Below are 12482 nucleotides of genomic sequence, written 5' to 3' on the forward strand. Positions count from 1 at the left end.
CAAGTGTCAATGCGTTTGAAAGTACTGAACGCTTACAAAGCATTCTTTCTGGTTATAATGGAATGAAACTAGAAATCAATAAGAGAAGGAAAACTTAAAAATTAACAAACATGAGGAAATTAAATACACATCTCTCAAACAAGCAATGGGTCCAAGAAATCACAGAGAAAATTGGAAAATACTTTGAGATGCACGGAAGTAAAAATACAGCATAGAAAACATATAACCCTTGTCCGAACTTCTCTCCTGACACCCGCACGCCCACGTCTGACTGACTATGAGACCTTTGCATTAGGGTGCATAATGAGCAGTACAGGGGTCCTCCTTTCTTGTCTCACTATCTCAGCTAATGGCACCTTCCAGTTGCTTAGTCCTAAAACCTTCGAGTTATCTTTGATGCCTCTCTCTTCCTCTCACTTCTTCCATCCAATACATCAGCAAATCTTGTGGACTCTCCTTTCAAAATGGGACCCAAGTTTGACCCCTTCTCACCACCTTCACTGCCACACCCTGACCTCCCTCGCCTCTCGCCTGAGCTGTTGCGGCCCCTCGGCTGCCACCTTGCCCAGTTAAATCTACACACAGAGGCCAGAATGATTCTTGTGATGCTGTCAAAACAGAAATTGCTTTATCTCATTTGCCAGCTTAAAACCCTACACCTGTGTCTTAAAATAAATAAAATAAAGCCTGCAGCCCAAAAGACTCTGCAAGACCCTGCGAGGCCTTCTCCAGTTCAAGATGAGAACAAAATCTATCTAAGAGTTATTCTACTACTGGATGGTTTTGTTTAGCATTTAAACCTGTATTCTATCTGGAATTAATTTTGATATAAGAAGGTGGGGTGCAGCTTTATTTTCCCCCCAAAAGGCAGATGTCCCAAGTGTTTTTTATTGAGTAATCCACATTTCCCTACTGATTTGAAATGTGACTTTTATCACACGCCAAATTTTCATATGTATTGGGTCTACTAGTATTTCTGACTTTCTTGTGTTTCTTATCTGTCTATATACACTGAGTGGCCAGATTATTATGACCATCCCATCAGTACTTCATTGGGCCACCTTTTGCCTTCAATACTGTGGTGATTCTTCTTGGCATTGACTCCATGAGATGTTGAAAGGTGATGCGAGGAATCTGACACCATGCCTGATGAATAGCACTGTCCAGTTCTGTGAGATTTGATGGTTGTGGAACCGCTGCCTGATGGCTCTTTTAACTTCGTCCCACAAATGCTCCATTGGATTGAGATCTGGTGATTGTGGGGGCCACCTAAGTAAGGTAAAGTCTCCCTCGTGTTCTTGAAACCACTCCTGCACAATACAAGCACCGTGGCATGGCGCATTGTCTTGTTGGAAGAAGCCATCTCCACTGGGATACGCCATCAGCATGATAGGATGAACCTGATCAGCAATGATACTTAGGTATGTTGTGCTATTCAGACGTTGTTTCACACAAATTAAAGGGCCAAAATCATGCCAGGAAAACATGCCCCAAACCATAAAACTGCCCCCACCAGCTTGACGGGTTGTACTCATGCATGTGGGGTGCATGCTTTCATGCTGTTTCCGCCAAATTCTCACTCTGCCATCTGCATGATGCAACTGGAAACGTGATTCATCGGACCACATGACTTTTTTCCAATGCTCGACTGTCCAATCCTTGTGTTCCTGTGCGAATTGGAGACTTTTTATCTTGGTAACTGCAGACAGCAAAGGTGTTCGAACAGGCCTTCAGCTTCCATATCCCATACGATGCAGTGTACGGCTAATTTGCCTACAAACATCAGGTGGTCATAATAATCTGTCCACTCAGTGTATATTCCTGCACTATTTCCACATTTCTTATTGGACCTTTATAATGTATTTAAAAATCTGTTAGAGCTAGTTCAACCTCCAGAGCTTTCCTGGCTATTCTTGTCTTTTATAAAAAAAATAACTTTATTGAGACATAATTCACAGAGTATAATTCACCCTTTATTTTATTTATTTATTTATTTTTAAAAAATATATTTTATTGATTTTTTACAGAGGGGAAGGGAGAGGGATAGAGAGTTAGAAACATCAATGAGAGAGAAACATCGATCAGCTGCCACCTGCACACTCCCCACTGGGGACGTGCCCGCAACTGAGGTACATGCCCTTGACCGGAATCAAACCTGGGACCCTTGAGTCTGCAGGCCGATGCTCTATCCACTGAGCCAAACCGGTCAGGGCCACCGCAGTCCATTTTAGAACATTTCACCACCTCAGAAACAAACGCCATGCCCTTGAGCTATAACCCCCTTTCCCGCTGACTCCCCTAGTCCCAAGCAACCACGAATCTACTCTCTGTCTCTATAGATTGCTTATTCTTGCCATTTTATAATAAAAGTAAGCATAAAACGTGATCTTTTGGGGCTGGATTATTTTCCTTAGTATAGTGGTTTCCTGGTTCATCCATGTGTCAGTACTTCATACCTTTTTATGGCTGAAAAAATGTTCTATTATATAAACCTATTACATTCATTTATCCACTCATCAGTGGGCATTTGGGTTGTTTCCACCTGGTAGTTCTTGCAAGTAATGCTGCTATGAATATTCATGTCCAGGTTTCTGCCTGAGCCCCTGTTTTAATGCTTTTGGGCATACACTTAGGAGTAGAATTGCTCACATGGGAGTTCTGTCTACCTCACTGGGAACTCTCCAAACTGTTCTCCACAGCAACCGCACCATTTTACATTTCTACCGGCAATGCGTGAGGACTCCACGTCCTGGCCAAGACTGGTTATTTTCGGTTGTTTTTGTTTTGTTTTGTTTTGTTTTAATTTCCAGCCAGTCTAGTGGGTGTGAAGTGATATCTCAGTGTGGTTTTATTTGGGTTTCCCTGCTGACTAATGATGTTGAGCACACGTTGTGTGTGTGTGTGCTTATCGGCCATTTGTATGTCTTCTTTGGAGAAATATCTATGCAAGTTTTTGTGCTCCTTTAAACAGTGGGCTCCTTCCACCTGTACTGGGGGCTTTCACTGCCATGACATCCATGGGGATGATGGCATTTTCTCCTCCCTGCTGTCCCCTCGTTTCTGGAGCCCCAGCACAGGACCCGGATCTAGGAATTAAAGAGAAATTTGCTGTGTGGCTGGATTTTCTTACTGCTTGCTCTTCTTTAATTATTTCTGTGACTAGTTCATGGCTAACGCATGTAAATCTTCCCAAGTTTATCGGAAAGGAGAAAAGAAGCATGAGAAGAGGGGAAAGCTTGTGGGAAATAAAACAAGAGGCACAGGGTGAAAAGGCCAGCAGATACCCCAAGAATGTTCTGAAACCTCACCAGGGAAGGAGAGAGCAAAACCGGAAAAGCTCAGTCAGATGACCTGCGCCCCGAAGTCAGGCAATGGTCAAGGACCCGAGGGGGACGAGGTCAGGCAATGGTCACAGGCCTGAGGGGGATGAGGCTGGGGCACACACACTTGATGGAGAAGCAGCAGAGATGGAACTCCTCCGCCTTCTACCCATTTCCCTACCTGCTGGACAGACCGGGCAGGAGGGGCCTGATTCACCCAAGAACCTCCGGAAACAGCTGACGAAGTGGTCACTGTTGCTCTCCAATGTCCAGGGGGAATGTCCTGGGGAAGGTTTCTAAGCCTTGACGTGCGCAGGCCTTATTTGACTGGGTGATGGAAACTGGGTAACACAGCCCTGGACAGCCTTTCTGCTTCCTTTCCCAGGAGGCTCATGGAAGTGGAGGGAGGCTGGTCCTGGCAGGACAAGGAGCGACCGTGGATACTGTACCAATGTGGGTGAGCAAGAGCAGAGCAACTAGTTAGGAAACGAGAACTACCCATTCTACATAAAATCAGTTATGCCACGACCTTACAGGATAATAAAGGATTCACTGTGAAGTCACACTAGACCTTGATTGAGCAGTAAACACTTTAATATTCATAGTCACGGGAATATAATAAAGGCTAATATGCAAATCAACCAAATTGCGGAATGACTGGTTGCTATGATGCGCACTGACCACCAGGGGGCAGATGCTCAATGCAGGAGCTGCCCCTGGTGGTCAGTACACTCCTACAGGGGGAGCTCCGCTCAGCAAGAAGCCAGGCTCAAAGCTGGTGAGCGCAGCAGTGGTGGTGGGAGCCTCTCCTGCCTCCCCAGCAGCCCTAAGGATGTCTGACTGCGGGCTTAGGCCCGCTTCCTAAGCCATCAGTTGGACATCCCCTGAGGGCTCTCAGACTCAGGCCGGGCTGAGGGGACCCCTCCCCCGAGTGGACGAACTTTGTACACCAGGCCTCTATTATGGACATAATGGTTAGGAAAGGTGTGCTCTCTGCATATATTAATATTTGGAATGTGCCACTTTATAACATACCAGATGAGAACTGGGTAAAAGTATTTATCTACCCGAAGGCACTCAATAATTTACATTTTTCCTAACTGACATTATTTATGTTGGAAGACAAGGTCACATGGCTTTGGTTTCTGCCTCTTTAATCCATTTTACCACACTATGATAATTTCAAAATTCAGTCAAACTCTTCAAAGTCTTGTAAAGAAGAATGTTTATTCTGCTGTATTTCTAGAAGTTGAACTTTTATCGCTTCTCGGCCTTTTGGCTAAGATCAAGTGTAGAAGTTGAACTTTAAAGAACTTTCAAAGCTCTTTAAGCTTTAAAGTTCTTTTTGATAGATTTGCATTGTTTGCTTAACTATCTGTAATGTTTGATATTTATATAAGTTCCAGGTGGACCAATATTTAAAAAACAAAGCAATGAAAACATTTTTTATAATTGGGATACTTGTCTTTTTTGTTGTTGAGTTGTAAGAGTTCTATATTTTCCTGACTATTCTTGCATCTGCATTTCCCCCCATTCGAATCTTAGTATTCCTTCATTGAGAACAGCTAGCACATTTTATACAGCTTAAAAGCAAAAAAACAGCCCAAACCGGTTTGACTCAGTGGATAGAGCGTCGGCCTGTGGACTGAAAGGTCCCAGGTTCGATTCCGGTCAAGGGCATGTACCTGGGTTGCGGGCACATCCCCAGTAGGAGATGTGCAGGAGGCGGCTGATCAATGTTTCTCTCTCATCGATGTTTCTAACTCTCTATCTCTCTCCCTTCCCCTCTGTAAAAAATCAATAAAATATATTTTTTTAAAAAAGCAAAAAAACAAACCTCAGCCTGAATCCAGTCCATTTGGTTCTGTAGATGAATCCTCCCCAAACATCTCCCCTTTCAATGCCCCGAAAAGATATGGCTACGAATATCGAGCAGCTGATGTAAATCCTCCTGGTGTGTGTGAAGAGGAGTGGGTCCCAGCAAGTCTTCTGTGGGCGTGGGGATGGGAGCAGTTAATTACTCTCTGGCCTGGTTTACTTAACGTGTTGCTGACTCAGAGATTATAGCTGTAGGGGCTCTTTCCAAGATCAGCATCCCTGCTGGCTGGCCTGAGGTGATTATTGCAACGTCCCAGGGACCCATACCCCCTCCTGGTTCAGAACCTAACCCGACTGCACTTCCAGCGTGTGTGTGTGCGTGTGTGTGTGTGTGTGTGTGTGTGTGTGAGAGAGAGAGAGAGAGAGAGAGAGAGAGAGAGAGAGAGAGAGAACCAAGCATTCCTTCTGCCAGTTGCTTAATCCTTGGGGTACCAGCAAGAGAAGCAAGCACTTCTTAGATCAATATTTTCAAGGCTTCTCTAATGCAAGTCTCTGCCTGGGGCTGGAGCTTCAATTGTTTCTCCAGCTTCTCTCCCTCCAGGGAGGGTGTGAACTTGAACCCTGGTAATGAGCGGCCCCTGGGAATGTGTATATGTGTGACTGTGATGGGGGAGGGCGGGGAAGGATAAAGTCCCACTGGACTGCTTGTTCTTTACAGCCAAGTTTCTCAACCTTTCTTTTTGCATTATTGCCCCCATGTAAGGAACAGCTTCCCCCCTTAATTACCCCTCTCCTTAGAGGCTGTAACGTGACTGACATACTATCCATCTAGTCATGGGCTGTATGTATACCTGTGCTCCATACATAAGAATAAAAAATGTTGGCCCCGTGCGGGCCATGTGGTCCCCCACCCATGCTTTACACTAGTTCACAGCTGGCTCTTCGGGCAGCCTCCGCCACAGGCCAGCAGGAAAACAGCCCTCGCTGGTTTGCCTCAGTGGATTGAGCGTGGGCCTGTGGACTGAAGGGTCCCGGGTCCATTCTGGTCAAGGGCACATGCCCAGGTTTCCGGCTCCATCCCCAGTAGGGGGGGTGCAGGAAGCAGCCCATCAATGATTCTCTTTCATCACTGATGTTTCTCTCTCTCTCTCTTCCTCTCTGAAATCAATAAAGATATATATTTTCAAAAAGCAGGGAAGCAAGTTCAGCAGGTGCTGTGGAGTGTGTGAGCTAATGCAGTCGAGCGCTGAGCAGAGTGCCTGGCACAAGCAGCGCGCTGGAAACCCGTTCTTTCACACATCACAGTGAGTGTGTGGCTTCCCATCATCTCTGAGGCTGGCCAGAGGTCTGAGTCAGTCCCAGTCTGGGGCATCTAGAGCCCCCTGGGGCTCAGAGGGCGTGGCCTGGGCTGGGTGGGGACTGCAGCACCAGGACAGCGCTCCCAGCTGCACCCAGGGGCGCCAGGCAGCAGCGAGGGCCTGAGGTGTCAGGCTTCTGGTCTCTCAGGAGAAACTGGGATCTGGTTTGGTTCAGCCTCCTGATTGGAAAGCATTGACTCAATGAAACAACAGCAACGTATGTGGACGGAACAAAAGAGATGCACCAAGTTGCACAGCTGCGTTTCAGTCCAAGTGCCCAAATGCAGCGCTTTCCACTGAACCCAGCGCCCACCTGCGCCTCGGGTCACTCCCCCCTTTCTGGGCGCCCTCCACACCCTCCCTCCGGCCCTCCTGCCTGGGAGCCGCTCCCCCTTCCAGAGGGACCTGTGTTCTGTGCGCAGAAGAAGGTCGGGGGCCCCCAGCCTTTCTCGCGGGCACCCGGGAGCCGGGGCGGGCAGGGCTGGGCCCGCGGGAGGCGGCCGGACGGCGGGGCGGAGCGTGGGAACGCGGATCGGGGCGGGCGGGACCCGGAGAGGCGGGCGGGCCCCGGAGGGGCGGGCGGGCCCGGGAGGGGCGGGCTGGACCCGGAGAGGCGGGCGGGCCCGGGAGGGGCGGGCGGGACCCGGCCTCGCCCGGCCTCGCCCGCGCCGACCTCGCACCTGGGAATGAAGCCGCCGCGGCTCAGGGCGGTGCCTTCCCTTCGCCGGGTCGCGGTGGGAGGCGGGACGCGGGGTTCGGGAGCTTGGATCCCCGCCAGGCCTGTGGCCTTCGCCCGGCACCGGCGGCCGCGGGGCGGGGGACAGAGCGTCCCGTCCGGGCAGGCGGCATGGGCTCCGGCGGCTCGCGCGCGGCGCAGATCCCCGACGCGGACCGCATTCGGCGGGAGACGGGCTGTGAGCGGGGCGCGGGCTGCGGGGCGCGGGCGGGGGCCGGTCGCGGAGCCGGGTTCCGAGCCCGGGTGAGAGGGTGGCGTTGCTCCGGGGGTCCCTAGGGGCGCGCGGGGCGCGGAGAACCCCCGGTTCCGCTCACGCCGCTTCCAGCCTCCCCAGCGCCGGGTCCGAGCAGCCCGCACCCTCCGGCCGGGCCGACCCTGAGCTCCCGACCCGGCCTCACCCGCCGCCCTCCCGCCCTCAGTCTCGCAGGCCACCCTGCTCCGCCTCTACCACCGGTTCCGGGCCCTGGACAGTAACAAGAAGGGCTACCTGAGGTGAGGGGCGGGGGTGGGGGGGGGCTGTGACCTCCCCGTGCCCCTTGGGCCCCCCAATCTTCCGTCTCCTCCCTCCCACCCTGCCCACCTGGAACTTCCTTTCCAGCCGAGTGGACCTGCAGCAGATCGGGGCGCTGGCCGTGAACCCCCTGGGGGATCGCATTATAGACAGCTTCTTCCCTGATGGGTGAGGGGGATGGAGGGAAAAGCTTGTGTGGCCTGGGGGGGGGGGGGCTGGAGTGGAGAGGGGGGAGAATAGTGAGGGGAGATTGGGGGGCGAGTAGGTGGAGGAGATTGGGGGTGAGTGGGTGGGGGAGATTGGGGGTGAGTGGGTGGGGGAGAATGGGTGGGGGAGATTGGGGGTGAGTGGGTGGGGGAGATTGGGGGTGAGTAGGTGGGGGAGAATGGGGGGGAGAATAGGTGGGGGAGAATGGGTGGGGGAGATTGGGGTGAGTGGGTGGGGGAGATTGGGTGGGGGAGATTGGGGTGAGTGGGTGGGGGAGATTGGGTGGGGGAGATTGGGGGTGAGTGGGTGGGGGAGATTGGGGGTGAGTGGGTGGAGAGATTGGGTGGGGGAGATTGGGGGTGAGTAGGTGGGGGAGAATGGGGGGGAGAATAGGTGGGGGAGAATGGGTGGGGGAGATTGGGGTGAGTGGGTGGGGGAGATTGGGGGTGAGTGGGTGGGGGAGATTGGGGGTGAGTGGGTGGGGGAGATTGGGTGGGGGAGATTGGGGTGAGTGGGTGGGGGAGATTGGGGGTGAGTGGGTGGAGAGATTGGGTGGGGGAGATTGGGGGTGAGTAGGTGGGGGAGAATGGGTGGGGGAGATTGGGGTGAGTGGGTGGGGGAGATTGGGGGTGAGTGGGTGGAGAGATTGGGTGGGGGAGATTGGGGGTGAGTAGGTGGGGGAGAATGGGGGGGAGAATAGGTGGGGGAGAATGGGTGGGGGAGATTGGGGTGAGTGGGTGGGGGAGATTGGGTTGGGGAGATTGGGGGTGAGTGGGTGGGGGAGATTGGGGTGAGTGGGTGGGGGAGATTGGGGTGAGTGGGTGGGGGAGATTGGGTGGGGGAGATTGGGGGTGAGTGGGTGGGGGAGATTGGGTGGGGGAGATTGGGGGTGATGGGTGGGGGAGATTGGGGTGAGTGGGTGGGGGAGATTGGGTGGGGGAGATTGGGGGTGATGGGTGGGGGAGATTGGGGTGAGTGGGTGGGGGAGATTGGGTGGGGGAGATTGGGGATGAGTGGGTGGGGGAGATTGGGGTGAGTGGGTGGGGGAGATTGGGTGGGGGAGATTGGGGGTGATGGGTGGGGGAGATTGGGGTGAGTGGGTGGGGGAGATTGGGTGGGGGAGATTGGGGGTGAGTGGGTGGGGGAGATTGGGTCGGGGAGATTGGGGTGAGTGGGTGGGGGAGATTGGGTGGGGGAGATTGGGGGTGAGTGGGTGGGAGAGGTTGGGTGGGGGAGATTGGGGGTGAGTGGGTGGGGGAGATTGGGGGGTGAGTAGGTGGGGGAGATTGGGGGGCGAGTAGGTGGGGGAGATTAGGGGGTGAATAGGTGGGGGAGATTGGGTGGGGTGAGTAGGTGAGGGAGAATAGGTGAGGGGAGATTGGGGGGTGAGTAGGTGGGGGAGATTGGGGGGCGAGTAGGTGGGGGAGATTAGGGGGTGAATAGGTGGGGGAGATTGGGTGGGGTGAGTAGGTGGGGAGAATAGGTGAGGGGAGATTGGGGGGTGAGTAGGTGGGGGAGATTGGGTGGGGTGAGTAGGTGGGGAGAATAGGTGAGGGGAGATTGGGGGGTGAGTAGGTGGGGGAGAATGGGTGGGGGAGAATGGTTCGGGAGATTAGGGATGGGGGCGGAGCAGGGCCAAGGCAACCACTGCCCCTCCCCCACCCTCCCAGGAGCCTGCGAGTGGAGTTTGTGGACTTTGCCAGAGTCCTGGCTCATTTCCGACCTATAGATGATGACACAGGAACCCGGGACCCCAAGGAACCCGAACCCCCCAACAGCAGAATGAACAAACTTCGCTGTGAGTTGGTAGGGTCCCCCCAAGTGAGACCCCAGATGTACCACACCAGCGAGGGCCCCAGGCACCCCCACTCCCTTTGTGAGCACCTTATGACCTCCCGGCCCCTCCGTGATCTTTGGACGAGAACCAAGGGAACCCACCTTCCTTCCCCTCCGCTTCCTTCCCAGTTGCATTTCAGCTCTACGACCTGGATCGAGATGGCAAGATCTCCAGGCACGAGATGCTACAGGTCGGGAGGACACAAGAGCAGAGATGTGGCGTGTGCAGGGGGGATGGTTGAATGGAATGGCTGTGGGGAGCGGGGAGGGTGGTTTGGGGATGCCGATGATTGCAGTGTGGCCTGGGCCATGGGACTGTGGGGTTGGAGTGTGGGTTAGTTGAGAGATGGGGAAGCAGTTGGGTATGAGGTTGGGAATAGATCAGTGGTTCAGCTGGGGGTGATTTTTGCCCCCTGAATGACATCACCAATAGCTAGAGACATTTTGGTTATCACAACTGGGGAGGGGGGTGGTGGGACTGGCACCTGTGGGTGGAAGTCCGGAATGCTGCCAAACATTACACTCCAAAGGATAGCGCCCCCCCCCCCCCGCCCCCAGCAAGGAGTTATCTGGCCCCAAAGGTCAATGGTGCTGAGATTGAAAAACTGGGGATTGGGAATGGTTGGAGGATGGGATGGAGGCTGGGTTCTGAGACTGCAGTTGAGTAAATGGGCCTGGGCACACTGTTGGGTGAATGAGGGATAGTGAGGGTTTACATTGAGAAGCAGTAGGGGACACTATTGGTGGATGTGTGGGCAGTGATTGGAATGGGGTGAACAAAGGATGAGGGGTGGATTATGAAATTGTTAATGACTTTTGGGGTGATATGGACAAGGTTGGGGGGGGGTGCTAGTAGTCCCTGTGCCTCCTCTTTATGGCCGTCTCGTCCTCCACCTCCCAGGTACTCCGGCTAATGGTTGGGGTACAGGTGACAGAAGAGCAGTTGGAAAGCATCACTGACCGCACGGTGCAGGAGGCCGATGAAGATGGGGATGGAGCTGTGTCCTTCATGGAGTTCAGCAAGGTCAGAATGCCCTTGGGGCCTGAGGAGTTCCTAGGACAGATGGACATGGGAAATGAAGCCTGAAGGAGGAGGGCAGAAAGAGAGGGGTTCCAGGGGGCCTTGGGGATGGGAGAGGAAGTTGGAAGAACAGAGGGCTGGAGTTCAACTACCACCCATCTCCACCAGTCCCTGGAGAAGATGGACATTGAGCAGAAGATGAGCATCCGGATCCTGAAGTGACCTTCTTTGTGCGTCTGGCAGCTTGGAAAGACCAGTTCTGCTTGGCGTTCATTCTCAGCCCCCAGAGGGATGGGCTCCAATAAACGATTCTTCTACACTGAACTCTATTTAGGCTCCAGGCGACAAAGCTGGCTGGGTGTGTACTACAGTCCAACTCATTTGCTCTCAGATCTATAAATCAGCCAACAGTATTTTGGATGCAAGTGACTGGAATCCCAAACCAAAGGGACTTCAGTTAAGAAGGGGTTTGATGGGCTCATGTAAAAGTCAGGAAGTGTCCTCAGGCAGAGCTGGAGCTGAGAGCTCAGATGGTGCTCTCTGACTCAGTTATTCTCCGTTTCTCACTCATTTGTGTGTGTGTTGGCTTCATTCTAGAAGGTGAGATGTTTAAAGATTGACACATCACAAAGGGAGGGGGAAAGTCACATAAAATGGTAAGATCCTAGGTCTGTAACGAGCACTTCGGCTGTAGCCCTGGGAGGTGCTGGGTGCCCTGCCCATGCCCTCGCCCAGGTCTGTGCTAGAGTTGTCCTGTATCAACACGTGAGGGCCAACTGTGCCCATCTCTCCCTAACTGCCTCGAGTAGTGTCACGCCGCACCTCGGCATTGGCTGTGGTAGGATGCACGCGCTGCAGACCTTGGCAAAGGCAACAGGCAGGGCTTTGCGGCCTAGCAGAGCCTGCGGCTAGCACACCAGCCAGGTCGGCTAGCACCCATGCTCCCGACCCAGCTTCAGTGAGCTATCATCGGTCTGCAACACCACATAACGCACACAGTTTGATGAGTTTGGACATAATCTAGGTAATAAACCGTCATCTCCACAAATGTATCCCTTTGCTTTTTAGTGGTTTGTTTTTGTGTATTTATGTGGTAAGAACACTTAGCATGAGACCTACCTGCTTAACAAACGTTTGGTGCACAGCACCTTATTGTTAACACAGGCGCCACGCGGTACAGCGGAGCTCGGGAACGTGCCTGCGTCGCTGTCACTTTACAGCCATCGAACAGCAGCTTCCTGTGTCCCCCGGCCCCTCCCCTGGTAACCACCGTTCTGTGGTCTGCTTCTATACCTTTGACTGTTTTAGGGGCCCCATATAACGGAAGCCACCCGAAAGAACGCTGCGGCTGTCTTATTTCACTTAGCATAATGCTGCCAGGCCCCCCATATTGTCACAGAGGGTAGGATTTCCTTATTTTTGTGGTTAATCCTCACCGGAGAATACTTTTCCATTGATTTTTGGAGAAAGTGGGAGGGAGAGGGAGAGGGAGAGACAGAGAGAAACATCAATGCGAGAGAGACACGTCGATTGGTTGCCTCCCACCTGTGCCCTGACCAGGGTGGGGATTGAGCCTGCAACTGAGGTACATGCCCTTGATAGGAATTGAACCTGGGACCCTTCAGTCCTCGGGCTGTTGCTCTATCCACTGAGCCAAACAGGCTAGCGCAGGATT

The 12482-nt window shown here is 53.0% G+C and overlaps 1 protein-coding gene and 1 pseudogene across 1 annotated transcript; both read left to right on the forward strand.

Moving 5' to 3' along the window:
• The first annotated feature begins 4579 nt into the window (after positions 1-4579).
• LOC132234034 (U2 spliceosomal RNA) lies at positions 4580-4736 on the forward strand (annotated as a pseudogene).
• A 2435-nt stretch (positions 4737-7171) lies between these two features.
• On the forward strand, positions 7172-11136 carry CHP2 (calcineurin like EF-hand protein 2). The gene is made up of 7 exons (XM_059692099.1): positions 7172-7410; positions 7652-7724; positions 7831-7911; positions 9621-9748; positions 9916-9977; positions 10688-10810; positions 10976-11136. Exons 1-7 carry the CDS (start codon positions 7344-7346, stop codon positions 11027-11029), a joined length of 588 nt encoding a protein of 195 aa, XP_059548082.1. The 5' UTR covers positions 7172-7343; the 3' UTR covers positions 11030-11136.
• The last annotated feature ends 1346 nt before the right edge of the window (positions 11137-12482 follow it).

This window comes from Myotis daubentonii, chromosome 4 (genome assembly GCF_963259705.1).
Source record: "Myotis daubentonii chromosome 4, mMyoDau2.1, whole genome shotgun sequence".
NCBI classification, from domain to species: domain Eukaryota; kingdom Metazoa; phylum Chordata; class Mammalia; order Chiroptera; family Vespertilionidae; genus Myotis; species Myotis daubentonii.

Bases quoted from the DNA above. Each gene is read 5' to 3' on its own strand.
- CHP2 (XM_059692099.1), top strand. From the start codon at position 7,344: ATGGGCTCCGGCGGCTCGCGCGCGGCGCAGATCCCCGACGCGGACCGC. The intron at 9,749-9,915 runs GTGAGTTGGTAG...CTTCCTTCCCAG, and splicing joins CAGAATGAACAAACTTCGCT to TTGCATTTCAGCTCTACGAC. The intron at 9,978-10,687 runs GTCGGGAGGACA...TCCACCTCCCAG, and splicing joins CCAGGCACGAGATGCTACAG to GTACTCCGGCTAATGGTTGG.